General features: G+C 46.9%; 1 protein-coding gene across 2 annotated transcripts; it reads left to right on the top strand.

Moving 5' to 3' along the window:
- Window positions 1-63: 63 nt before the first annotated feature.
- TRIM54 (tripartite motif containing 54) lies at window positions 64-23,977 on the top strand. Of its 2 annotated transcripts, XM_042982294.1 has the most exons (10): window positions 1,357-1,436; window positions 15,815-15,966; window positions 18,069-18,241; window positions 18,764-18,935; window positions 22,001-22,096; window positions 22,536-22,769; window positions 23,044-23,066; window positions 23,179-23,303; window positions 23,427-23,519; window positions 23,814-23,977. In XM_042982294.1, the coding sequence occupies exons 2-10, from the start codon at window positions 15,892-15,894 to the stop codon at window positions 23,828-23,830; spliced, it is 1,008 nt and encodes a 335-aa protein (XP_042838228.1). In that variant the 5' UTR covers window positions 1,357-1,436; window positions 15,815-15,891; the 3' UTR covers window positions 23,831-23,977. The 2 variants fall into 2 exon arrangements, with proteins under 2 accessions (XP_042838227.1, XP_042838228.1); XM_042982293.1 differs by lacking the exon at window positions 15,815-15,966 and having other exon boundaries at window positions 64-1,436.
- Window positions 23,978-24,021: the final 44 nt, after the last annotated feature.

Here is a 24,021-nt window from a genome sequence, read left to right as displayed (position 1 = left end):
CCTAAGAAAGACTAATTGTGCCTGGGATCGAGCAAAAGGCCCGGGGAGAAAAAGACAGAGGGCCAGTGCTCACATCTGAGACCAGCCTGCCTTGGAGAGGAGGAGGCCAGGACAACTGTAGAGTTGGGGCAGAGACTTCCCGGAGCCTTGTGATTATGATTTTGTCAGTGCTCTAAAATTTCCCCAGAGACCAATTCCCCTGGTACCCAAAATAGGTTCCTGGCACTCAGGTCCCTTCTGCTCAGCTCAACTTCTCTCGATTTCCTAACAAATTTAAAGTCCTTGGAGTGGCTCCAGTGATGTGTTCATGGACCAAATTCCCACACTTTTTCAGAGGCACGCTCATGAGGTCGTTCCAGGCCCTGGTGCGACTGCCAGCTCTAGCCTCCTTAGCTTTTTTTTCCCTAGGGTGGTATAAGAAGGTTCTGGGCAAGAACAACAATGGACCAGAAGTGTTGGACCAGAGCCTTTCTCTCTAGTCACCGATGCCCCTGTTCTGATTTATAGGGATCAGCAGAAGAAGGTAAAGGTCACTGGCTATGCCTTGGAGGCAGAAACTTTCACTGACTGTAGGTCTGGTGAGATCTTTCCTGCCACCCTGAGTCATGTATGGCTCCTCTCATCCAGGCCAGTTTAGATTGTGTATCACTGCCATGGAAGAAGAGCCCAAGGCAGAGCATGGGGGTCAGGGGCTCATAGGAGCCTTCTGAGTGTGAGCGCCTGGCACCTTTGCAGACCCACCTTTCACCATAAACAGTGAAGCTCACCCCTGCTCTTGCTTAAGGGAGTCACCCATTCCCGAGTGAGTCAGGGTCACTCACTTGGTGACAGCTGTGGCTCGCCTTACATGAGCTAAATTGGGAGTTGGAATGTCATGCAGATGCCCCTTGTTCCCTACCCCCATGTTAAAATTAATCTCCTCTCTGGGAAGTAAAGGACAAACAGTGCTGCCCATAGAGGGAACAAGAGTCATTTGGGGAACAAAAGAAATTTCCAGGGACAGAGTCATTCAGGGAGGGAGGGATAGATAAAGCTACATGTGTCTGGCTGGGTTACAGAGCAAAGAATAGAGAAGTGTCTGAAAACAGCTATCTGAGGACGAGGTGAATTGTTGGAGGAGGGGACAGGAGAGATAGCAGAGCTATTTCAAGAGTGAGCAGTAGAAGGGAACAAGAATCCACGGACGGTCTAAGCGAGGAAGGGTCCAGAGGCAGTGAGGGAAGGCCAGGACCAGGGCCGAGGCCAGGGCAGGCACGATCGCTGAGGGGATGAACTTCACAGTGGGTTTCAAGCCGCTGCTAGGGGATGCACACAGCATGGACAACCTGGAGAAGCAGCTCATCTGCCCCATCTGCCTGGAGATGTTCTCCAAACCAGTGGTGATCCTGCCCTGCCAGCACAACCTGTGCCGCAAGTGTGCCAACGACGTCTTCCAGGTGGGCCAGGGATGGGGAGGGGGGAGGGCAGGGCCAGGTGACGGAGTGCGGATTTGCGGGAGACTTGTCATCAGGTCAGAGCTGAGACCCCAGAAGGGGATGGGCAGAGTGCTCCGTGAGGTGGGTGCTGGCTGTCCTGGTAGAAGAGCAGAAGATTCGGGGTCCTAGTAGATCACAATGTAAGCATGAGTCAGCAGTGGCTCTGCAGGCTGGCTGACAGCCTATGTGTGCACAGACCGCGGCTGGAATGCCGGCATCTGCAGAAGAGAGAAGACCCCCATAGAAACCACTAACTGGGAGGGAGGTGATCCTACACCAGGCTGTGTAATAGTCTGTGCTAGACTCTGCACTCCAGTTTGGAGTTTCAGATTTTGAGAATGGTAGGGAAGATTTGGAGAAAATATCACTGAGATAATGAAACATTAAAAAATAAGTCCTGTGAGAAAAGCTGAGGTTGCAACTATTTGTATTTGAGACAAAGTTCAGCACATCCTCTTTTGGGGCAGAGTTAGTGGGCAGGAGATTGGGAATTCTCCCCAACTAAAAGTTCACACCAGTGCCCCACTCCGGATTGGTTAATAAAAGGGCCTGCTGGTTAGAAAGCATTGTGGTCACTTAAGCAGAAAGAATGCAGAGAAATGCAACCACCTTTAGTTTATGTGAGGTCATGGGGCAAAGCATACGTAGCTAATCGAATTCACAAATGTCATTTTAGCTACTGGTTTCAAAAAGAAAAGCAGCATTTATCAAAATGGTTTATAAACGGGTTTTCTTTCTTGCCTTGTGCCACTGGAACAAAGATCACAGATCGTAAAGAGATCATAAAGGGGAAAGTTGTGTGCTCTTCCGTGCACGTGCGCGTGCACACGCACACACACACCTTGCGAGTGAAATAAAATCTCTGAATAGACCAGAGCTGGCTAGCTTAGTAGGCATGGCAGTGAGAAGGAACATTTGAACACATATCCTTCAACCATATCAGAATTCAGAAGGAAATAATGTTGAACACAAATGCTTTTTAACCTAATCAAGACTTTATTTGGTTCTTTCAGGGTAGTGTGTTTGGGAAAAACCAATGGGCTGGCTAAGTCAGCCATTCCACAGCTATGCTCTGTGACCCACCCTTTGCTATATGCCATCTTCCCACTGAGGCCCATTCTCATCTCCTATTCTGTGTGTCTAAACCTGCCATTACATTATTTGGCCCCAGAGTATCTCAAAGCCAGTGATTGTCTATCTCTGGGAAAGGCTGACTGCTCTCTGTCTGCTCACCTTGGACATCAAGTCATGAGCTAGAGGCTTCGCCTTGCCCACCATCTTAGTTTTCCCCTTGGTCTGAGTACCTTTCCTCCAGGCTGAGATGCCTAGGAGGGAATGGCAACAAGATTTTGCCATCCCTTCTCATTAATTTGTAGTGAAACATCCTGCCATTAAATCTTGAGATACATGAAAGCAAAGAGGAATTTCGAAAGTGAAGGTAATCTGTCCTATGAAAAAAAGTGGTCAGAATATTAAAGTGGGAGGCATATAGTGTCAGGCAGAGGGACCCAGAGACAAGTTCCCTATCTATAGGGAGGCTAGACGATGTTTAAGTGACCTCTCTCGTTCAAGTCAGTGCTCTGTACTCAGGCACACTGTTTTGGTTCCTTGAAGCTCTGGAATACTGGGACACCTGGGTGGCTCAGTCGGTTGAGCGACCGACTTCAGCTCAGGTCATGATCTCATGGTTTGTGAGTTCGAGCCCCATGTTGGGCTCTGTGCTGACAGCTCAGAGCCTGCAGCCTGCTTCTGATTCTGTGTCTCCCTCTCTCTCTGCCCCTCCCCCCACTCATGCTCTGTCTCTGTCTCAGAAATAAATGAACATTAAAAAAATAAAAAAATTTAAAAAAAAGGAGAAGCTCTGGAATACTGATTGGGCCCAGAGAGAAAGGGACTGGGTCAAACTCGATGCAGAATATTTAGGAAACAACAGGATCCCCAGAGGTTTGGGATGGTTCTGTGGATCTGGACTGATGTGTCTCTTTTTAAAGTGCAGAGCACCCCTGGGCACCACCACCCCCCCCCCCACCACCACCACCAAGGAGAAGAGTGAACAGCTCATTTCCTTGCTCTGCTTTATTTGGGGTAGCCTGGTGGGAGGCTGACCCAGTTCTTTGGCTGCACTTCTGTATATACATCTCAGTAGATCTCCCTCTGAAAGATGAGCATATTTAGTTTTTTCTCACATTGCCTCCACATTTTGACAACTGTAGGCATAATCAGATTGTCTGTTTTCTAAGTATGGGAACAAGCTTAGGACTTTTGGTAATTCTATCTTAAAACCATTTAAGAAGAATACCCTGAGAACATTGCCTAGAAAGTTAATAGAACTTATAAAAGTTATACCGGCATCTCTCTCTCTCACTCTCTCTCGCTCTCTTTCTCTCTCCCTCTCTCTCTCTCTCTCTCTCTCTCTCTCTCTCTCACATACACACACACACACACACACACTTTCAAATAGGAGTTTGTATCATGAAAAGTGACAACTCCAGGCCCTCAGTTCCCTCCTCCAAATGGAGGTAGCCATTTCCAACTTTCTTGGGTATCCTTCCAGAAATTTTCCATGGATAGCTACATCTGAGTGTGGGGTGTGTGTGTGTTTAGACTCACTGTCCTACATCTGCCTTTGTTTGCTTTCTCTCGGTGGTTGTTCCATCTCTACACATTCAGATACATGTTTTCATTTTTAAATGGCTGAATAGTGCTCTGCTCCATTGTTCTGACTCGACCACAGTCTGTTTCATTGATCCTCTAAAACATTTAGATGGTGTCCAGTGTTTTGCTGTCTTAACAACTGCTGTGATGAACAACAAACAAGAATTTTGGGGAACTGTGGCGCACCTGGCTGGCTCAGTCTGTGGAGCAGGCGATTCCCGATCCCGGGGTCATAAATTTGAGCAGCACTTTGGGCATAGAGATTACTTAAAAATGTTTAAAAAAAAAAAAAAAAGAACTTAGGGAATTGTGACTTTATAACATCAGGTTAACTAGAGAGTCAGGAAGCAAATTTGAATAACTAAAACATGTCATTGAAAATGTTGAATAGTATTTTTTTTTAAATTTTTTTTTCAACGTTTTTTATTTATTTTTGGGACAGAGAGAGACAGAGCATGAACGGGGGAGGGGCAGAGAGAGAGGGAGACACAGAATCGGAAACAGGCTCCAGGCTCCGAGCCATCAGCCCAGAGCCTGACGCGGGGCTCGAACTCACAGACCGCGAGATCGTGACCTGGCTGAAGTCGGACGCTTAACCGACTGCGCCACCCAGGCGCCCCGAAAATGTTGAATAGTATTAAAGGTTTGGGAGAAAGTCTTCCATTATCGTATTTTCCCAGCACAGTTACTTTCTCCTTTGCATATTACTTTCAAGCCCCTGTTGACATACGTATCTTTACATAGTTGCCATCACAATTTAACTAGTTTCCTTTAGAGCTGCAATACATCTCTCCTTCACCCTGACTTTAAAGAGAAAAGACACCAAAATACCACATTAACCCCCTCTAATTTCTCCCTCCCTCTTTCTCCACACTTGCACCCACTCAGCTACCAAGCACTTTGACTAGAGGAAAGCTGTTGGTGTGGGAATTTGACACAAACATCTTCCCATGCGTTTCTGTATTTGTAAACTCTAGTCACTTCTAAACTCCTTTAAGCAGGCCTTCAGTTTATTTTTGTACCTGCCTCCACTTCACTGTGGGCACTCGTTTATGAGCTGCAACCTGTTGTAATTTAACAGACAACCAGAAGGTTGTTGAGGAACAGAGTTTCTGGAGGGTGTCCATTTAGGGAGAGATTTGCAGATACGGGAATATGAAGAAAGGGGTCGCCGCCGCCTTCTGTAATAAAGGGCAGTCCAGGAAAGACATGCCCTCTGGTTCACTCCACCTTGAAAGCCAGTTTGTTACCAGTTCGCTGTGAGGACCCGCTGTCAGGCCTGCCTCCTCCACCACTTCCCCTGCTCCCGAGGGACCTCCCCAGCCCAACCATGGGTGGGTCCCCTTTGTGAGAAATTGGTTCACTGCAAGTTTGTGAACGGCATTTACCTTATGGCAGTGTTAGGGGTCTTGCTTACTTGACAGGAGAAACTGGGTTAGTGGAGAGCAAAAACCTAGCCCGAGAATCAGCTCCCGAGTTCTAGTCCCACCAGCCTCTTCCTTGATTTGCCGTGTGGTGTCAGTCAGGCTATTTTACCTCTTCAAGCCTGTTTACACATACGTGGGTTAATAGGATACTTTAAACTGATCTTTTTTTTTTTCATTTTTAATTTATTATAGAGAGAGAAGCAGGGTGGGGGGGTCACAGAGGATCTGAAGAGGGCTCTGCGCTGACAGCAGAGAGCCTGACGTGGGGCTTGAACTCACAAACCATGAGATCGTGACCTTAGCTGAAGTCAGATGCTTAACTGATTGAGCCACCCAGGTACCCCTAAACTGACCTTCTATATCCTTATAATTCTAACAATCTGATTTCACAAATTCAGGAAATTTTACTATGGATTTCCATTTTTTAAGTGTTTTCTGTTACCAGTGTCCTGACTTGTCTCACTCTTCTGATTTTTGATCTTCCTTCCAGCCAGTCTCCTGCCACAGACCCCTTGTGCCAGGCTCTTTGCTAAGTTCTGTCAGGCAAAGCTAACCCTCCACTCAGAATCCCTCTCCCACCCACTGGTGGCCAATATCTGGATTCTTCTAAGGCTCTTCAGCATTTCTCCAAATGTCTGATCTTCTGTCTACCGTTTTGCCATGGTTTCTCCTGTATATTGTGAAGGTGTGGCTCAAGGGACGTGCATGGTCCGCTATTCCTCATTGACGAGGTCACCATTTTGGGGGAAATAGCCTCCAGCAACCCTCTTGAACTCACAGAGCATCTTTCTAGACAGAACATTTCTATTAGATGCTATGGAATATTACAAAGAAAGGAAGCACCATACAGCCTAAAAGAGATAGCTCATGGAATGTATGCCATACAAAAGCCTGGAACATAGCCTAGAATTAAATTCCATTTATTTATTGCATTCCATTGTATCCTCCACAGTGAAGAAGGAACAGTTGTTTCATGACCTGTGGTTCTATGTGGTCATATACTTTTAGGATTGTTAAGCACTCTTTGTGAAACGCTCTATAATTTATAAAGTACCTTCACATTCATGATTCCATTTGAGTTAGATAGAATGGATGTTACTTCCATTTTACAGGGACAACCCAAGAAACAGGTTGTAGTCTTACAAAGGGACAGAGTAGGGACATAAATGTAGGTCTTCTGTTTCCTAGAGTGATGGAATTTTCTCTACACATCACCTCATTGGCACATGAAATTTTGCTTTATGGGGCTGGCTTTCTTGTGTAAAGGTAAGATTTAAGGAAAGAACAAAATTTAAGTGTGTAATAAAGCCTGTCAGTTATTTTCAGTTATATTGTTAGTCTTTTTAAAGTACAGGTCTATTGCCATATGCTTCTACACAATTGTTTACAAAAGCTTGTATCTTAAGATATTAATTCAAAGATGCATTATATATAGTGTAGTTTCATTGAGTTAAGAACAGGCCTATTCCCATATGCTTCTACAACAATTGTCTACAAAAACTTGCATCTTTTTTTAGTGTTTTTTTTTTTTTTTTTAAATTCCACTTAGTTAACATACAGTGTTATTTCTTAGTCTTGAAATACAAAGATAAACAGAAGCAGAAGATAGGATTTTGCTACCTGGATATTAGTCAGCTGAGAAATCTTTAGTCCAATGTAGAGACTGTCAGCTATGGAAATGTATTAAGAAAGTTGCCATCTACACCTTAGTGTATAAAATTCCTGTCTGTCATGAGACCATGTAGGACTCACAATCAGGGCAGGAAGTAATCTCTTTTTGGACCATGGACCCCTTTGTCAGTTTGTGAAGCCTGTGGACTCTAAGGGCAATATGTGTGGTTTATGTGAGAAAAATGCTTTTATTTATTTATTTATTTATTTATTTATTTATTTGTATTTTTAATGTTTGTTTCTCTTGCAAGAGCATGAGATCAGGGAAGGAGCAGAGAGAGAGGGAAAGAGAGAATCTAAAGGAGGCTCCATCTCACGAACAGAACTGTGAGATCATGACCTGAGCCAAAATCGAGTCAGATGCTTAATCAACTGAGCCACCCGAGTGCCCCCCAAAAATGTTTTTAAATGCATATGTACTACAAAAAAGTTATATGTACTATATATGATTGTAAAGAAAATGGATTGCACTAGAACACAGCATCATTCTCATACATTCTCAACGGGGGTGATATTGCCCCAAGAATATCCATGGTATTAAAATTTTTTATTGTGATTGTATTTTAAAATTTTTATTTAGTTTTGCTTTCACGTAAAACTTTTTCCCCCAGCTTCACTGAGATATAATTGACAAAAATTAGACATATTTAAGGTGTGCAACATGATGATTTGATACTGTGAAATGATTACCACGAACTAGTTAACACATCCATCACTTCACATGATTACCATTGTGAGCTACTCTCTTAGCAATTGCCAAGTATAAAATATATAACTAACTATTGACTATAGTCACCATACTGGACATCAGCTCCCCAGAATGAACTCATCTTAGAATTGAAAGTTTGTGCCCTTGACCAGCATCTCCTCATTTCCCACACCCCCCACCCCTGGCAGCCACCTTTCTACTTTCTGCTTCTATGAGTTTCACTTTTGTCGATTTTGGGTACTTAAATTTAATGGGGAAGGGATGGCTATTAGGGGCAAAAATGTCTTAACAGCTTCCTGGAAGGAGCAGTCATGAAAAAAGCCTGAGAAACACTGGAATATAATTACCAAAGTAATTAGAACATGTCTGACAGATCTCTGTCTCTCTCAGATCAATCAATCAGTCAATGATAAAGAACACGTTGGATAGAGTAATGTATGTGCTCCTTGATTAACACATTAAATAATGAGATCAAGCAGTGGGCCTAGTAACTACTATAGTTTAGAAGTAGTGATAAGCATAAATTATTTTTGGATATTCGATCAACAACAATACTGTGATGTGAAAATACCTGTGATTTCTGTTGGTGGCAAAGTGCTCTAAAATTGTGGTTTGTTGCCTACATGTGTAATTGAGGGAAATGTCCAATTTATGCTATTTAATGAAAATAAAAATATGATTTTTTTTTCTCATCTGAGTTCACAGAATTCTGGTCATGGATCTTTTGGGGCTATGGTCCCCAGATTAAATACTTCTGCATTACAGGCATCAGCATCTTCCCAAGCATCTAGGCTTGAAATGCTAGAATAGTCTTTGACTTTCTCCTCTCCCCACAGCCCATCCACATTTAAGTGATTGGCCAGTCCTACTGATTCCACCTCTGGCATCCCCAGTCTTTCCAAGATTTCTGCCACCACCTGAGGGCAGGCAGGTGACTTGCACTGACTACTGCACTTGCTTCCCAGTTGATCTGTGCCTTTAACCTCTCTCTCCCCTCCCATCTATCCAAATTACCTGTGAGATTAATATTCACTTTTTTTTTTTCATGTTTATTTTTGAGAGAGAGAGAAAGAGAGAGAGCAGGGGAGGGGCAGAGAGAGAGGGAGACACAGAACTTGAAGAGGGCTTCAGGCTCGGAGCTGTGAGCACAGAGCCTGATGCAGGGCTCGAACTCACAAACTGCAAAATCATGACCTGAGTGAGCCAAAGTTGGACGCTTAACCAGACTGAGCCACCCAAGCGCCCCGAGATTAATATTTACTCTTATTTTCTCTCCTAGTTCAGAAACCTTGCCTACAAAATTAAGTTCAGATCCTTACCCTTAAATTCAAAGCCCTCTGTGATTTTACCACAATTAAAAAAAAAAAAAAATTAAAAGCCCTTCATGGTAAAACCCACCTTTCTAGCCCCCACCCCCACCCCCCAGCATGACTCCCCTATTTGTAACCTAAAATCCTATAGTCTCTCTGGTTTCCTGAAACTCTTTCCTACCTAACCACCTGCTACCTGTCTACCCTGTCTTCAAATGGTATCTTCTTGGGGGCACCCGAGTGGCTCAGTCAGTTAAACATCCAACTTCAAGGTCATGATCTCCCAGTCCGTGGGTTCGAGTCCAACATCAGGCTCTGTGCTGACGGCTCAGAGCCTGGACCCTGCTCAGGATTCTGTGTGTCCCTCCCTCTCTGCCATTTTTTAAAAATGGTATCTTCTTAAACATCCCCTCCTCTGAACTAACAAAGTTTTTTACCGTTCTCCTGCTGGTTTATCTTCCTGGCGTTTATGGCACTCCAGCGCCCCCTCTCCATTTATGTCAGTACTGAGCATTGCAATTTTAAAAGGTAAAGTTTTTTTCCAAACCCCAAAATCTTTGTACAAAATTTGGAATTTATTAAAAAAAGAAAAAGAAGAAGAACCGAATAATCCACAATTCTATCAGCCAATGACAGTTACTGCAAAAATATTTAACTTTTATATTTATGCATTTTAAAGGTAATTCAGAGTCCATAGAAATTTGGGAAATGTAAATGACTACAAAGAAAAATTTTAAATTACCTGTGGATCCCATCACCCATTCCTAAATTAGGATCCTACTGTCTATATTGATTTATGTCTTGCTTTTTTTCATCTAAAATCATAACATGAAGGGTCCCTTGGTGGCTCAATTGGTTAAGCTTCCAACTCTTGGTTTCTGCTCAGGTCATGATCTCACAGTTTGTGGGTTCAAGCCCCACATCGGGCTCTCTGCTGTCAGCACGGAGCCCGCTTCAGATCCTCTGTCTCCCGCTCTCTCTGCCCCTACCCTGCTCACACTCTCTTTTTCTCTCTCAAAAATAAACAAACATTAAAAATAATAATGAAATTGTAACATGAATATCTCTCCATGTTACAAAGAACTCTAAGATAATTACATAATAATTCCATTATAACTCATTTAATTGCTCCTCTGCTGTCAAGCAACCAGAATGTTTCCTATACGAAAAAGAAATTTTATTGTTTATTATGATTACAAAAACAATACAGGTCCATTGTATAAAATCCAAACCTCATAGATAATGCAAATGATAGAACATGTAAATCCATCTAAACACCCTAGAACTAGGGGCTCCTAGCAGCTCATTCGGTAGTGTGACTTTCTTTTTTTTTTTTTTTAGGTAAGCTCCACCCCAAATGTGGGGCTTGAACTCACAGAGCACTTGACTCTTGATCTCAAGGTTGTGAGTTTGAGCCTCATGTGGAATGTGGAGATTACTTAAGAATAAAATCTTTTTAGGGGAATCTGGGTGTCTCAGTCAGTTAAGCATCTGGCTCTTGACCGGTTCAGTTCACGATCTCACGGTTCGTGGGTTCGAGCCCCGCATTGGGCTCTGTGTTGGCAGTGCAGAGGCTCCTTGGGATTCTCTCTCTCTGCCCCTTCCCCACTTGTGTGCTCTGTCTCTCTCGAAGTAAATACATAAACTTAAAAAAATAAACTCTTTTTTAAAATGTAAAAACAAACAAACACACTAGGACTATTTCAGAGATGGGATTTCAGGAACTGTTTATATCAGGCAAGAAGAGGGTGCTCCAGGGCCAGCTGGGGGAGGCACAAACAAGTGAGATACTGAATCACAGGAGTCAAAGTTAAAGAGGGGGATGGTGGCCTACATGGTGTGAGAGGGGAAGGTTGTTATAAAAACCACCAGCTCCCTTCCTCGTCCGATTAGGGTGTCTGAAATTCTTACCATATTATATCAGTCAATGCCCATTGCTCCCAGAACATCAGCCCTTGAAGGGAGCAAGTGCTAAGTACAGATCCCTCTTTTTAGATCTGAGGCAATTGAGGCCCTGAGAGAAATTATTTTCCTAAGGTCATAAATGGCAAATCCCAAACCAGATCTTCAGATCATTGCTACTTTCCCTATATAGTGCTGCATTAAATGCCTTCTGTTAAAATGCAGAGATGTTACCAAGAAAGGGTAACCTTTTTTAAAAAATGTTTATTTGTTTATTTTGAGAGAGAACATGAACCGGGGAAGGGCAGAGAGAGAGGGAGAGAGAATCCCAAGCAGGCCCCACATTCAGCACGAAGCCCATGTGAGGCTTGATCTCATGACCATGAGATCGTGACCTGAGCTGAAATCAGAGTCAGACGTTTAACCGACTGAGCCAGCCAGGTGCCCCAAGGGGTAACCATTTTATCCACGTATCCAGTACAGGTGACTTTCTCAAAATAGCCACCCAGCATTTGCAAAAGGTTTGGGACACAAGACAAATAAGTTTCAATTGAGGAGGGCGTCAGGAAAAGAGAGTGACTCCTCAGACTTCCTCTCACTTAGCCTTCCTGATTTTTGCCATAGCTGGGTACCACCTGTGCAATGGTTGATTATTTCCTTTAAAGGGGCTCACTTTTAAAGCTTAAATATTTACTTTATCTTCATTCTAAATGACATAATCCTTGAAAAATCCCTAGTTATATAGGCTGGTTATTTTTTCTAATACGCATTAAAATCAACACACAAAAATTGAAAAAAACATTTTTTTTAATGTTTATTTTTCAGAGAGAGAGAGAGAGTGTGAGCAGGTGAGGGGTAGAGAGAGAGGGAGACACAGAATCCAAAGCAGGCTCCGGGCTCCAAGCTTTCAGCACGGAGCCCGACGCAGGGCTCGAACCTACAAATCACAAGATCATGATCTGAGCCAAAGTCGGATGCTTAACCGACTGAGACGCCCAGGTGCCCCAACGCACAAAAGTTTTAAATGTCCATCCTCATACCACCTGAAATCATCATGCCTTCATCAGTATGTATACCGTATTTAGGGAAACACTGAGTTAGCTCATGAGGAACACAGAGAGGGCCTCTAAGCAGCATGAGTGCGCCATGAGTTAAAGAGCCTGGGAAATCCAAAAGAAACTTAACTATTTCATTACTAGAAATTTAGCCCTAGTACCAAAGGGCACCTTTGATACATATACCACAGACTGACTAGCAAAGGATATGGGGTGTGGTGTTGGAGGCGGGGGCATGGCTGAAGCAGTCACAGAAAAGAGGGATGCCCTGGAGGTTAAGAGGAAAGCCAGCCAGCCAGAGGTAGGATGTGGCAGAAGGAACTGAGCTTTGGGAGAGGGAGGAGACCATGGGACCAGTGGACACTGGGAAATCTGCAGTCAGCTGCGGTACCTGCTTCAGCACCAGCCCTTAGCCAAACTGCAAAGAAGGCAGACGTGCAACCCTTCCCTCCCACCTGCCTGCCGGTGTCCTCTCCCCAGAAAGGTGCTCTTCAAACAAAGGATTTAGGGGAGACTGCCTGATACTGCTTGCCTCTCAGACCCCTGGGGCCCAGGAGAATGGCAGTGATTAGCCGATGGGATGAGCTGCTAAAATGTCTTTACCTGGTGAGGAAGTGGTGAAGAGGTAGTGGGCTTCCCGGTCCACCCAAATCTGCTTCCTTGGCCCAGATGTCCCAAGTCATGATTGCTTTTTTTTTTTTTTTAACTGTTTTTATATTGTGGTAAAATGCACATAATATAAATTTGTCATCTTAACCATTCTTTTTTTTTTTTTTAAGTGTATTTATTTTGAGACAGCACGAGTTGGGGAGGGGCAGAGAGAGAGGGAGAGAGAATCTCAAGTAGGATCTGTGCTGCCAGTGCAGAGCCCGACATGGTGTTTGAACTCACAAAATCACAGTATCATGACCTGAGCCAAAACCAAGTCCGATGCTTAACCGATTGAACCACCGGGGCACCCCAATTATCTTAACCATTCTTACGTGTGCAGTTCAGTGTCATTAAGTATATTCACACTGTTATGTATCCAGAACTTTTCATCATTCCAAATGGAAATTCTGTACCCATTAAATAATAACCTTCCGCTTCCCTGCCCCTCAGCCCCTGGTAACCACCATTCTACTTTTTATCTCTATGAATTTGACTATTTCAGGTACTTCATATAGAGGGATCATACAGTATTTGTACTTTCGCAGCAGGCTAATTTCAGCTAGCACAAAGTCCTCAAGGTTGATCCACGTTGTAGCACGTAGTCCTGATTGCTTTTACCCTGTTATTTTCCACTATGATCTATGTGACTTCCGCCAGTGTCTCCATTCTACTTCCTGCTGTAGTGTCATGAGTGAATTTCGTTTCTATGTTCGTAACATATTTTACTTGATTTCTTAATTCTGCCATTTCCCTTCACTTCTCCCAGCTTTGATCACTTATATCTCTTCTTTAATCAAAGAGACTATGTTTTCTTTCTTTTTAAAAAAATTTTTTTAATGTTTATTTATTTTTGAGAGAGACAGAGACAGGATGCGAGTGGGTTAGGGGCAGAGAGAGAGGGAGACATAGAATCCGAAGCAGGCTCCGGGCTCTGAGCTGTCAGCACAGAGCCCGACGCGGGGCGCGAACCCACGAGCTGTAGATCATGACCTGAGCCGAAGTCGGACGCTCAACTGACTGAACCACCCAGGTGCCCCTGTTTTCTTTAAAAGTGTTAGATTGAAATACTGTGTCTAGAAGCAGTTCTTCTCACAAAGCATATTCTTCGTCTGTCCGCTGCTTGCCATGCTTTCTTTTTCCTTTTTTATTATGTCCGTTTACATCTCCCGTTGGATCCCTTCTGCTTACCATTCCTCTTTGAATCAGGGCAGTTTTATCTGAGGCTGAGGAAGAATTCCTTAGTCAACCCTCCGTCTACCTTGGCTTTCTTCCACGGTCCACTGAAGTGTAAACTGGCTAGCTGGATGTTCCCATTGGTTTGCCATCTCTGTTGCAAGCCCAGTCCTTTGGCTTCTGTGGTGAATTAGAGGGGTATGACCTGGATTAGCAGGCAGCTGAGTGGCTCCATTTGGTTATATCGCCTCAGTATGTTTTTCACACAGAAATCTGGGGAACTAGCTAGTCTGAGGGCATGTGGAGATCCATGGGCGAAGGTCTCCCTCAGATTTGAGCGATTTCCTTTCCTTTTCACAGAGAAACAGGTTATTCTGGTTGCAAGCCGGACCCCTGTATTGCTTCATGGCACAAGGGGTTTTGGGTTGATGGGTCATATTTTGTTTACCGCAGCTCAAATAATCCACAGTTGCACAGCTCACTTTTAGGTTGTTGTTTCCTTTGTTAAGGGTTGATGTTTGGCCTTTTACGACCCTAACTAAAATCTGTTTTACCTGAGATTCAGAGGGGCGAATGTTAGCTCTGGGCATCATCCTTCAGGTGGCCTAAATTCTACTCCATCTGACAATGTACTATATTGATTTTTTTTTAATGTTTATTCAATTTTGGGAGACAGAGACAGAGCACGAGCAGGGGAAGGGCAGAGGAGACACAGAATCCTAAGCAGGCTCCAGGCTCCGAGCTGTCAGCACATAGCCCGACACGGGGCTCAAACTCACGAACTGTGAGATCATGACCTGAGCTGGTTGGATGCTTAACTGACCAAGCCACCCAGGCACTTCTAGCATATTGATATTTAGAATGGACCCTGGGGTTAGAGTGCCTGAGTTCAAATATTGGTTCTGCCATCTGTTATCTGATGACCCCGTACAATTTATTTAACACCTTTGGGCTGCAATTTCCTATCTTTGAAATGGGGCTAATAGTAGTACCTATTTCAAGGGTCGATAAGAGGTTTAAATGAGTTAATACAGATAAAAGAGCTTAGAGAAGAACCTGGCATAAAGTATGTGTCCAGTTAGCCATTGTCACTATACTTCCTGTAGTCTTAGGGGGTTAATGTTCATGTCCTCCACCATATTTACAAGAAATCCTTGAGGGTTAAATTCAATAATGTCTGGGAAGTCCATAGCATGGTGCTTGACACATAATCGGCCCTCAAAACATGAGTTGAATGTTAAATAATGAGTATAGAGGAAGGGGGGGCTGTGAGGGAGGAAGGTGGAGGAGAGAGGCTAACTCAGAAGTTTGTGCTCTGGGCTAAGACTTTAGCCCATTCAAACATTCAAACCCATTTCCACCCATTCAACCATTTCCTGAGCACTTTTATATGCTAGCCACTAGCGAATCAAAGAGAAGTAAGATCCCTCCAGGAGTTGGCAGGCTTGGAGTTCTCCCAACACCTCCTTGCTCACTTGGATTCTAAGTAATGAAAGGTCATTGTATTAAGTAAGCAAAAGCCCAGTGGTCTTACACTTTCACCCACACCCTAAACTCAGCAGGATTTATATACAATTGCAGCTACTGAGAAAGACAAAGGCACAAACGCAGCCTTGGATAATCTCAAAGTAATCGGTTCTGGCCTAATGTGTTAACTTCTTAGGATTCACAAGAAATTCCCCCAAAATGTGAGATTTGTGACATGCCAGTCACTCTCCCCAGTATAGGCTTGCCCACTTCCCAGAGGCCACATTTCCTGCCTTGCCTACATCTGTTGCTTCTAAAGGTTCAAAGAAGACTGCGGACTTGGATGCCCTCTGTGTATCCTGGGTGCTGTTGCACACATAAGGGTCCCTCTGGCTGATGTCCAGCGTGAGGATTTGGAGAATTTCATCAAACTCACCTTCAGGAAATACATCTAAGTTTTCAAAGTCACAGGTGACTGTTCTCTTCATTAGTCTCTAGGAGTCCATGGCCTTCCAGCCAGCTAGGACTAAGTTGTGCTTAAGTGACAGAAAACCCAAAATAGTAATGACTTAAAGAAGGTCAAAAATGTGTTCTTTCTCTCAAGCAAAAGTATAGGTAGGCAGTCCAGAGACTCCCTCCTTTTTTTTTTTTAATTTTTTTTTCTTAATGTTTTTTATTTATTTTTGAGACAGAGAGAGACAGAGCATGAGCAGGGAAGGGGCAGAGAGAGAGGGAGACACAGAATCCGAAACAGGCTCCAGGCTCTGAGCCGTTAGCACAGAGCCCGATGCAGGGCTCGAACTCACAGACTGTGAGATCATGACCTGAGCCGAAGTCGGATGCTCAACCGACTGAGCCACCCAGGCGCCTGGAGACTCCCTCCTTTTATCTTGTTGCCATTCTCATCCTGTGACTACCTCATGGAACCACATGGCTGCTTCAGCTGGAGCTACTCCATCTTCATTGTAGCCAACAGGAAGGAGAAAAGAGTAGGGCATATGCCCCTTCCATTAAAGATACTTCCTAGAAGTTGCATAAAACATTTGTCTACATCCTGTTGGCCAGAATGTAGCCACCTGGTCATACTCAGCCGGAAGGGAGACTTGACATAGAGTCTTTTTTGTTTTATTTATTTATTTATTTATTTTATTTGAGAGCGAGAGTGAGCGAGAGAGAGAGAGCACAAGCAGGGGAGGAACAGGTTGAGAGAAGGACAGAGGATCCAAAGTGGGCTCTATGCTGACAGCAGTGAGCCCCGTGCAGGGCTTGAACTCAGGAACCGTGAGATCGTGACCTGAGCCGAAGTCGGAAGCTTAACCAGCTGAGCTACTCAGGTGCCCCGGACACACAGTCTTTATTCCATGTGTCTTGCTAAATACTCAGAGGCTCTATTACTGAAGAAGAGAAGGTGAATACCGAGGAACAACAAACAGTCTCTACCAGTTTTTTCTCTCTGCTGCTGTCCACAAGTTGACTTTGTGGTCTTCTCCGAAGACAAGCCTTCCTGTTCATACTTTCTGACCCCTTGGGCTTTCCACTTCCACTTGCACAAGACTGTGTCTTTGCAGTGTCTCCACAATGTCAGCTCTTTGCCCAACTCCACAGGTCTTTTCAGTTTCAGAGCCGCGGGTGGTCTAGCCACCCCCACCTCTGTGTCTCAGTTCTAAATTCCTGGAGAGAAAATGTGATTGGTTCTGCTTGGGTCAGGTGATCACCTCCTCAACTCTGAGCCGGTCATCTGTGGCCTGGGCCATAGTGGGGTTCTCCCTTTTAGGATGGGAAGGAGCAAGTTCTCTAAGAGGTATAAGTGATGAACATCTCTCATAAGTCTGCCTTCCAAGCTTAACTCTTGTCATAACCCTGCCTGCCAGATGTAGTTGTCAGTTTGCTTGTCCTTAGGGCAGGGTGGCTTTTGTTCATCTTATCCCCAGAGCCTCGAAATTACCTGGCACCCTCAATATTTGTTGTAGAGTGAATAATCCAGCGTAGTCCTTAGTTTTCCAGACATCGAATGCTTCCTCGAATTTACATGGTAGAACAGTGTGAAGGGCAGCACAAGAACACAGGACTCCTGGCTCCCAGTCTCTAGGATGGTTTCCTAGGAATTGCCCTGCACGATGTGGCCTGTGTGCCCCATTGTTCAGCACTTGTCTGGGCTTCCCTGCTGAGGGTTACAGAGAATCTCCCCTAGCTGTGGTCTGTGAAAGCCCCAGGAGGACATTGGCTGCACCTCACAGAGTCCATTTCCAACCTCAACCTTCCTGCCAATGCCAGTGTCTCCCCACACCTGCAGGTTGGGCCCCATTAGGGAGACCATCCTGACTGGGCCTTGACCAAAGTCGGGCTCTGGATGCAGGGACACTTAAGGAGTAATGGGCCAAAAGTGGGAAAGAAGATGTCCATGGCCACCCACCGTTTTCAGAGGAGGAGGACCTCCCCAAGGAACGGAGCTGATGCCTCCCCTTCCACCATTCTCCTACATTTTATTTCAGCCCCCACAACCTTTCCCCTGCCTCCTCCCCATTCCTCCATGCCTCACCGTGCGTGTTCTCTCATGCTACTTGTCCCTACAGGCCTCGAACCCTCTGTGGCAATCCCGGGGCTCCACCACTGTGTCTTCCGGAGGCCGTTTCCGCTGCCCATCTTGCAGGCATGAGGTTGTCCTGGACAGACATGGTGTCTATGGCCTGCAGCGAAACCTACTAGTGGAGAACATTATCGACATTTATAAACAAGAGTCTTCCCGGTGAGCTGTCAAGACCTCTTGTCTCTCGAAGGGGCAGGGCCTGGGACACAGAACAGAGAGGGGAACCAATCAGCCAGAAGGGAAGGGCTGAAAGGATCAGCCTCTTTAGAGATTAGAGGACTGGACCCTGGGAGGGGGAGGGATTTGCCCCAGGTCACCCAGCTGAGGCATCTCAGATCCTGGGCAGGGCTTCACCTGTACCCTCTCCACCTGGGGGAGGGGCTGGCAGTCCACCAGCAAGGCCCTTGCCAACCTTCTATGGCTTCCTGCCCTGTGGGACTTCCCTGGCCCCCTGGAACAGATGCTGTTCTTGGATCTAGGCCTCCTCTACCCCTTAGCTCTCTGTATTCCTCAAATGAAGGGCACTGTGGAAGTCGCTCACCTGCCCAGCCCCAGCTCCAGCTGTGATTGGTGGTTGGTGAGGGCTGAAGAGAAGGTGTTCATGGGGGCCTGCACTTGTGGGGCCCACCTCCCCCCAGCCTGGCCCCTGACCCTTCCGCCACCCTGCCTGCTCCCCTCCAGACCACTGCACTCCAAGGCTGAGCAGCACCTTATGTGCGAGGAGCATGAAGAGGAGAAGATCAATATCTACTGCCTGAGCTGTGAAGTGCCCACCTGCTCTCTCTGTAAGGTCTTCGGTGCCCACAAGGACTGTGAGGTGGCCCCCCTGCCCACCATTTACAAACGCCAGAAGGTATCAAGCAGCAGAGGGAGCAGGCATGTGGGACCAGAGATAGGACAGCCTTTCAGACCTCATCCTGTCACTCCACTTGGGTTTAAAAGTCACTGCACTTGGTTTTAAAATTTTTTTTTTTCAACGTTTTTTATTTATTTTTGGGACAGAGAGAGAGACAGAGCATGAACGGGGGAGGGGCAGAGAGAGAGGGAGACACAGAATCGGAAACAGGCTCCAGGCTCCGAGCCATCAGCCCAGAGCCTGACGCGGGGCTCGAACTCACGGACCGCGAGATCGTGACCTGGCTGAAGTCGGACGCTCAACCGACTGCGCCACCCAGGCGCCCCTGCACTTGGTTTTAAAGGCAGGCAGATCAGGGGGCGCCTGGGTGGCTCAGTCAGTTGGGCAACTGACTCTTGATTTTGGCTTAGGTCATGATCCCAGGGTCATGGGATGGAGTCCTCCCTCATGCAGCCTGCTTGGGATTCTCTCTCTCTCTCTTTCTCCCTCTCTCTCCCTCTCCCTTTCTCCACCCCCTGCTTCTCCCCTATTTGCTCACATGGCACTCAAGCTGTCTCCTCTCTCTCTCTCTCTCTCAAAAAAAAAAAATTATACACACACACGTAAAGGCAGGCAGATCAGGGCTACAGTCCCAGCTCTATGCATGACTCAGTGTGACCTTAGGTAAGTCACTTGACCTCTCTGGCCCTGACTTTCCTTGCTTGTAAAATGGGGATGAAAATGCCTGCTTCTGAGAGTCGCTGTAAGGACACAATTAGATCATGGAAGATGTGAGCAACTTCAGTTTGGTGGCCTAGATGCTCTCCGGGCCCTCTCACTACCACACAGCTAGATTCGACATAAAACATAATTTAAAAATTATATCAGTGGGCACACAGAAAGTAAAGGAAATCTCCAAGTGGGGGTGGAGTGGGGTGAGGAAGGGGCAGTAAGCTGACCACAGAACCCGGGGTGGTAAGCACAGAAAAGGCCAGACTTCCCACGGGTAAATGCTGGCAGTATTACTGAGCCAGAGGGATGAGACTATGTTGGGATGAGACTGTGTCTTCAGACCTCTGTAAGGTGGACACCTGAACTGAAGAAACCCAGGTTAAACTGGAATCCCAGGAACTAAGGTAGTCAGTCATGCCACCTGACTTTTGACAAAAGCAAATGCAGATTCTGCCTGGAGGAAAACACTCTCAATTTAGGTATTTGGGTTTTCCTTAGATTAAGAACAACAAAATATCAGTTCAAAAGTGAAGATACAGAAATAAATGTACCGCATGAGTGCAGGCGGTAGAAACAAAGTACAGATCAGACCCCTGAGGAATTCAGATATTGGAATTATTGTTTTTAATTTTTAAAAATTTTTATTTAAGGGCGCCTGTGTGGCTCAGGGGGTGCCTGGGTGTCTCAGTTGGTTAAGCGTCTGACTTCGGCTCAGGTCGTGATCTCCCGGTTGACAAGTTCGAGCCCTGCATCAGGCTCTGTGCTGAGAGCTCGGAGCCTGGAGCGCTTCGAATTCTGTGTCCCCCTCTCTTTCTGCCCCTCCCCCGCTCAAGCTCTGTCTCTCTGTGTCTCAAAAATAAACATTTAAAAAAATGGAAAAAAAAAGAAAGAAAATAGTTAAAAAAAAATTTTTTTAAATTTATTTTGAGAAAGAGAGAGTGGGGAGGGGCAGAGAGAGAGGAAGAGAGAGAGAATTCCAAGCAAGCTTCACACTGTCAGCTCGGAGCCCAATGCGGGGCTCAAACCCATGAACTGTGAGATTATGCCCTGAGCCGAAATCAAGAGTCAGACGCTTAACTGACTGAGCCACCCAGGCACCCCTCAGATATTGGAATTATTAAAGAATAGAGTATCACTGTGTATAAAATGCTTTTTTAAAAACATGGAATAAAAAGAGTGCCTGGTGGCTCAATCGTTTGAGCATCCAACTTTGCCTCAGGTCATGATCTCCCAGTTTGTGGGTTTGAGCCCCGCCTCTGTCCGGCTCTGTGCTGACAGATCCGAGCCTGGAGCCTCCTTTGGATTCTGTGTCTCCCTCTCTCTCAGCTCCTCCCCTGCTCTCTCTCTCTCAAAAATAAATAAACATTTTAAAAATGGAATAAACAGAACAGGCAACAATAGATTATCAAAAATGCTGATTTAACAAAGAACCAAATAGAGATTTTAAAAATGAAACTCTAGGGGCACATGGGTGGTTCAGTTGTTAAGTGTCCAACTCTTGGTTTCAGCTCAGGTCATGATCTCCTGGTTCGTGGGTTTGAGCCCCATGATGAGCTCCAAGCTAACGGCACAGAGCCTGCTTGGGATTCTCTCTCTCCCTCTCTCTCTCTCTGCCCCTTTCCTGTTCGCTCTCTCTGTCTCTCAAAATAAATAAAAATATTTTTTTAAAAAGGAAATTGCTTTAAAAACTGAAAATATAGGGGAGCCTGGGTGGCTCAGTCAGTTAAGTGTCCAATTCTTGATTTCATCTCAGGTCTTGATCTCACTGTGCATGGGATGGAACCCCACATCAGGCTCTGTGCTAGCAGCATGGAGCTTGCTTGGGATATTCTCTCTCTCTCTCTCTCAAAATAAATAAACTTTAAAAAATGAAAATATAATTGTTGAAATTTCTGAAGAGAGAATTAGCAAACAGGAAGAGAGGCCTAAAAAAATAGCCCAGGATGCAGCACCGGGAGATGAGGATGAGAAGCTGTGACACATGCCTCCTCAGAGTCACAGAAGGAGAAAATAAAAAGAATGGAGAAGAGGCAATAGTATCCTAACAGATAATTACAAAGAATAGTTCCAAATTGATGGAAGACACGAATCTACAGATAAAGCACTTAGCCCGAGGCCTGGATGTTTGGCAAATGTCTGCTCCTTTCTCATTTGGTGGTGGAGGGGCTCCTCTCTCCGCCTCCCTCCAGAACCCATAAGTGGGCTTCCACACTTCTTAGATGGTTCCAAGCCATCTAGATCTCTGGAATAGCCCTGATGGTGGGGTGGAGGGGGCGCCCTGGCCGGGATGGGAGGGGTACGGCTCTAGGCAGGGCCCCCCAGTTCTAAGTGCTGGCCTGTGTGTGTGGCAGAGTGAGCTCAGCGATGGAATCGCAATGCTGGTGGCCGGCAACGACCGCGTGCAGGCAGTGATCACACAGATGGAGGAGGTGTGCCAGACCATAGAGGTGAGCCTGGGAGGGGAGGGAGGGGAAATTTCTGGGTTCCTGGGGGTGAATCACAAGTGGTGGGATATGCTTAGCCAAGCTGCTAGGTTTGAGTCCCAGCTGTGCCCCTTGCTAGCTCTGTGACTTTGGCCCGGTCACTTCACTTCTCTGTGCTTTGTAACTATAGTGACGGGTGGTAACTAGACTTGTGATCCCTTCACAATATATACAGATGCCGAATCACTACGTTGTACACCCGAAACTAATGTAATGTTAAAAGTCAATTATATCTCAATTTTTAAAAATCTTGTAACGGTTATTACTGAGAAGACCCTGCCCTTGGCTGCACCTGTAGGTCTGCCGCTATGTGGGGTACTTTCTTGGCTCCCGGTGGCTTCCCTTTGGCAGGGAGTGCTCTCCCGACCAAGAAGGAGTTCTCACCCTTGCTCCCCTCTTTCAGGACAACAGCCGGCGCCAGAAGCAGTTACTAACCCAGAGGTTCGAGGCCCTGTGCGCGGTGCTGGAAGAGCGCAAGGCTGAGTTGCTGCAGGCGCTGGCCCGCGAGCAGGAGCAGAAGCTGCAGCGCGTGCGGGGCCTCATCCGCCAGTACGGAGACCACCTGGAGGCCTCCTCTAAGCTCGTGGAGTCGGCCATCCAGTCCATGGAGGAGCCACAGATGGCGCTCTACCTCCAGGTGGGCCCCGGGGGAGGGAGGCAGGCCGCAGAGTGGCTGCCGTGGGGGCCCGGGCACCCGGAGGGCACCACCTGGAGGGCGGGGCTCCCGTCTTACCTCCGGCACCCGTCTGCCCCACTTTGCCTCGGGCGAGTCACCCCCGTCTGAGCCCACCTGCTCCTCAACGAATTGGGATACGCATCCCCGCCCACCCCGCGGGACTGTGGGCACCAGAAACGGGACTTTGCCAGCGCTTGGCACGGTGCTTACGCTCCCCCTCCTTTCTTCCCTGCAGCAGGCCAAGGAGCTGATCAATAAGTGAGTAGGCCGAGCGGGAAAGGCAAGGAAGGGGCTGCCGGGGCTCCGCCGCCGCGCGGAGGGGGTTGCGGGTGCGGGGGGCGTTTCCAGCTGAGCGGCTGCCGCGCCGCAGGGTCGGGACAATGTCGAAAGTGGAGCTGGCAGGACGGCCAGAGCCGGGCTATGAAAGCATGGATCAGTTCACCGTGAGCGTGGAGCACGTGGCCGAAATGCTGAGGACCATCGACTTCCAGGCGGGTGAGGGACGCAGGATGGGAGGGGGCGGCAGGCCGCGGGGACCGGGGGTCCAGAGGGGCGCGGGGGGGGGGGTCACGACCAGAGAACGGGACTCCCACCTCACCGCGCTTTCCTTGGGGCCAGGCGCTTCTGGGGAGGAAGAGGATGAGGAGGTGGCGTTGGAGGGGGAAGAGGGCAGCGCGGGGCCAGAGGAAGAGCGGCCGGATGGGCCGGAAGGTGAGTGTGGCCTGAAGGGCCCGGCGGGGCTGGCCCTACGCTCCGGTCCCCTCTTCGATGATGGCCTTCCTGTGGCACGGGGATCGCTGGGAGCCTCCCAACCCCCGGCAGGAGGGGCGCGCCCCCTAGCGCGCGTGCAGAAGTACACTTTCCCACCAGCCTTTACTCTGGGGCTTGGGAAGACCGAGTTGGGTCGGGAGGTAGAGGAGAAACCCACTGGAGAAAGTGGGTGAGCTGGGGTCCGGAGCCGCCAAGTACCTCCGGAGCGCCTGCCCACCGAGCTTTCTTTCCCAGGCACCGGCGGGCACTGACCCGCCCCCCCCCCCCCCACTTTGGGGAGCCCGCGCACCTGGGGCCTGGCGCTCGGGGTCGCGGAGGACCTGCGCAGAGACCACCGCGCCATACAGCTCGGCGCCCCGCCGCGGGGGAGGGACTCAATAAAGGGCTAACGAGTCCAAACTCGCAGCTCCTTTCACTGCTCACTCTCAGCCTCGGCTTCGGA

This window comes from Panthera tigris, chromosome A3, assembly GCF_018350195.1.
Source record: "Panthera tigris isolate Pti1 chromosome A3, P.tigris_Pti1_mat1.1, whole genome shotgun sequence".
Taxonomy (NCBI): domain Eukaryota; kingdom Metazoa; phylum Chordata; class Mammalia; order Carnivora; family Felidae; genus Panthera; species Panthera tigris.
This window is presented reverse-complemented; position numbering and strand designations above follow the sequence as displayed.

Bases quoted from the DNA above. Each gene is read 5' to 3' on its own strand.
- TRIM54 (XM_042982293.1), top strand. From the start codon at position 1,269: ATGAACTTCACAGTGGGTTTCAAGCCGCTGCTAGGGGATGCACACAGC. The intron at 1,437-18,068 runs GTGGGCCAGGGA...TTGTCCCTACAG, and splicing joins GTGCCAACGACGTCTTCCAG to GCCTCGAACCCTCTGTGGCA. The intron at 18,242-18,763 runs GTGAGCTGTCAA...GCTCCCCTCCAG, and splicing joins TATAAACAAGAGTCTTCCCG to ACCACTGCACTCCAAGGCTG.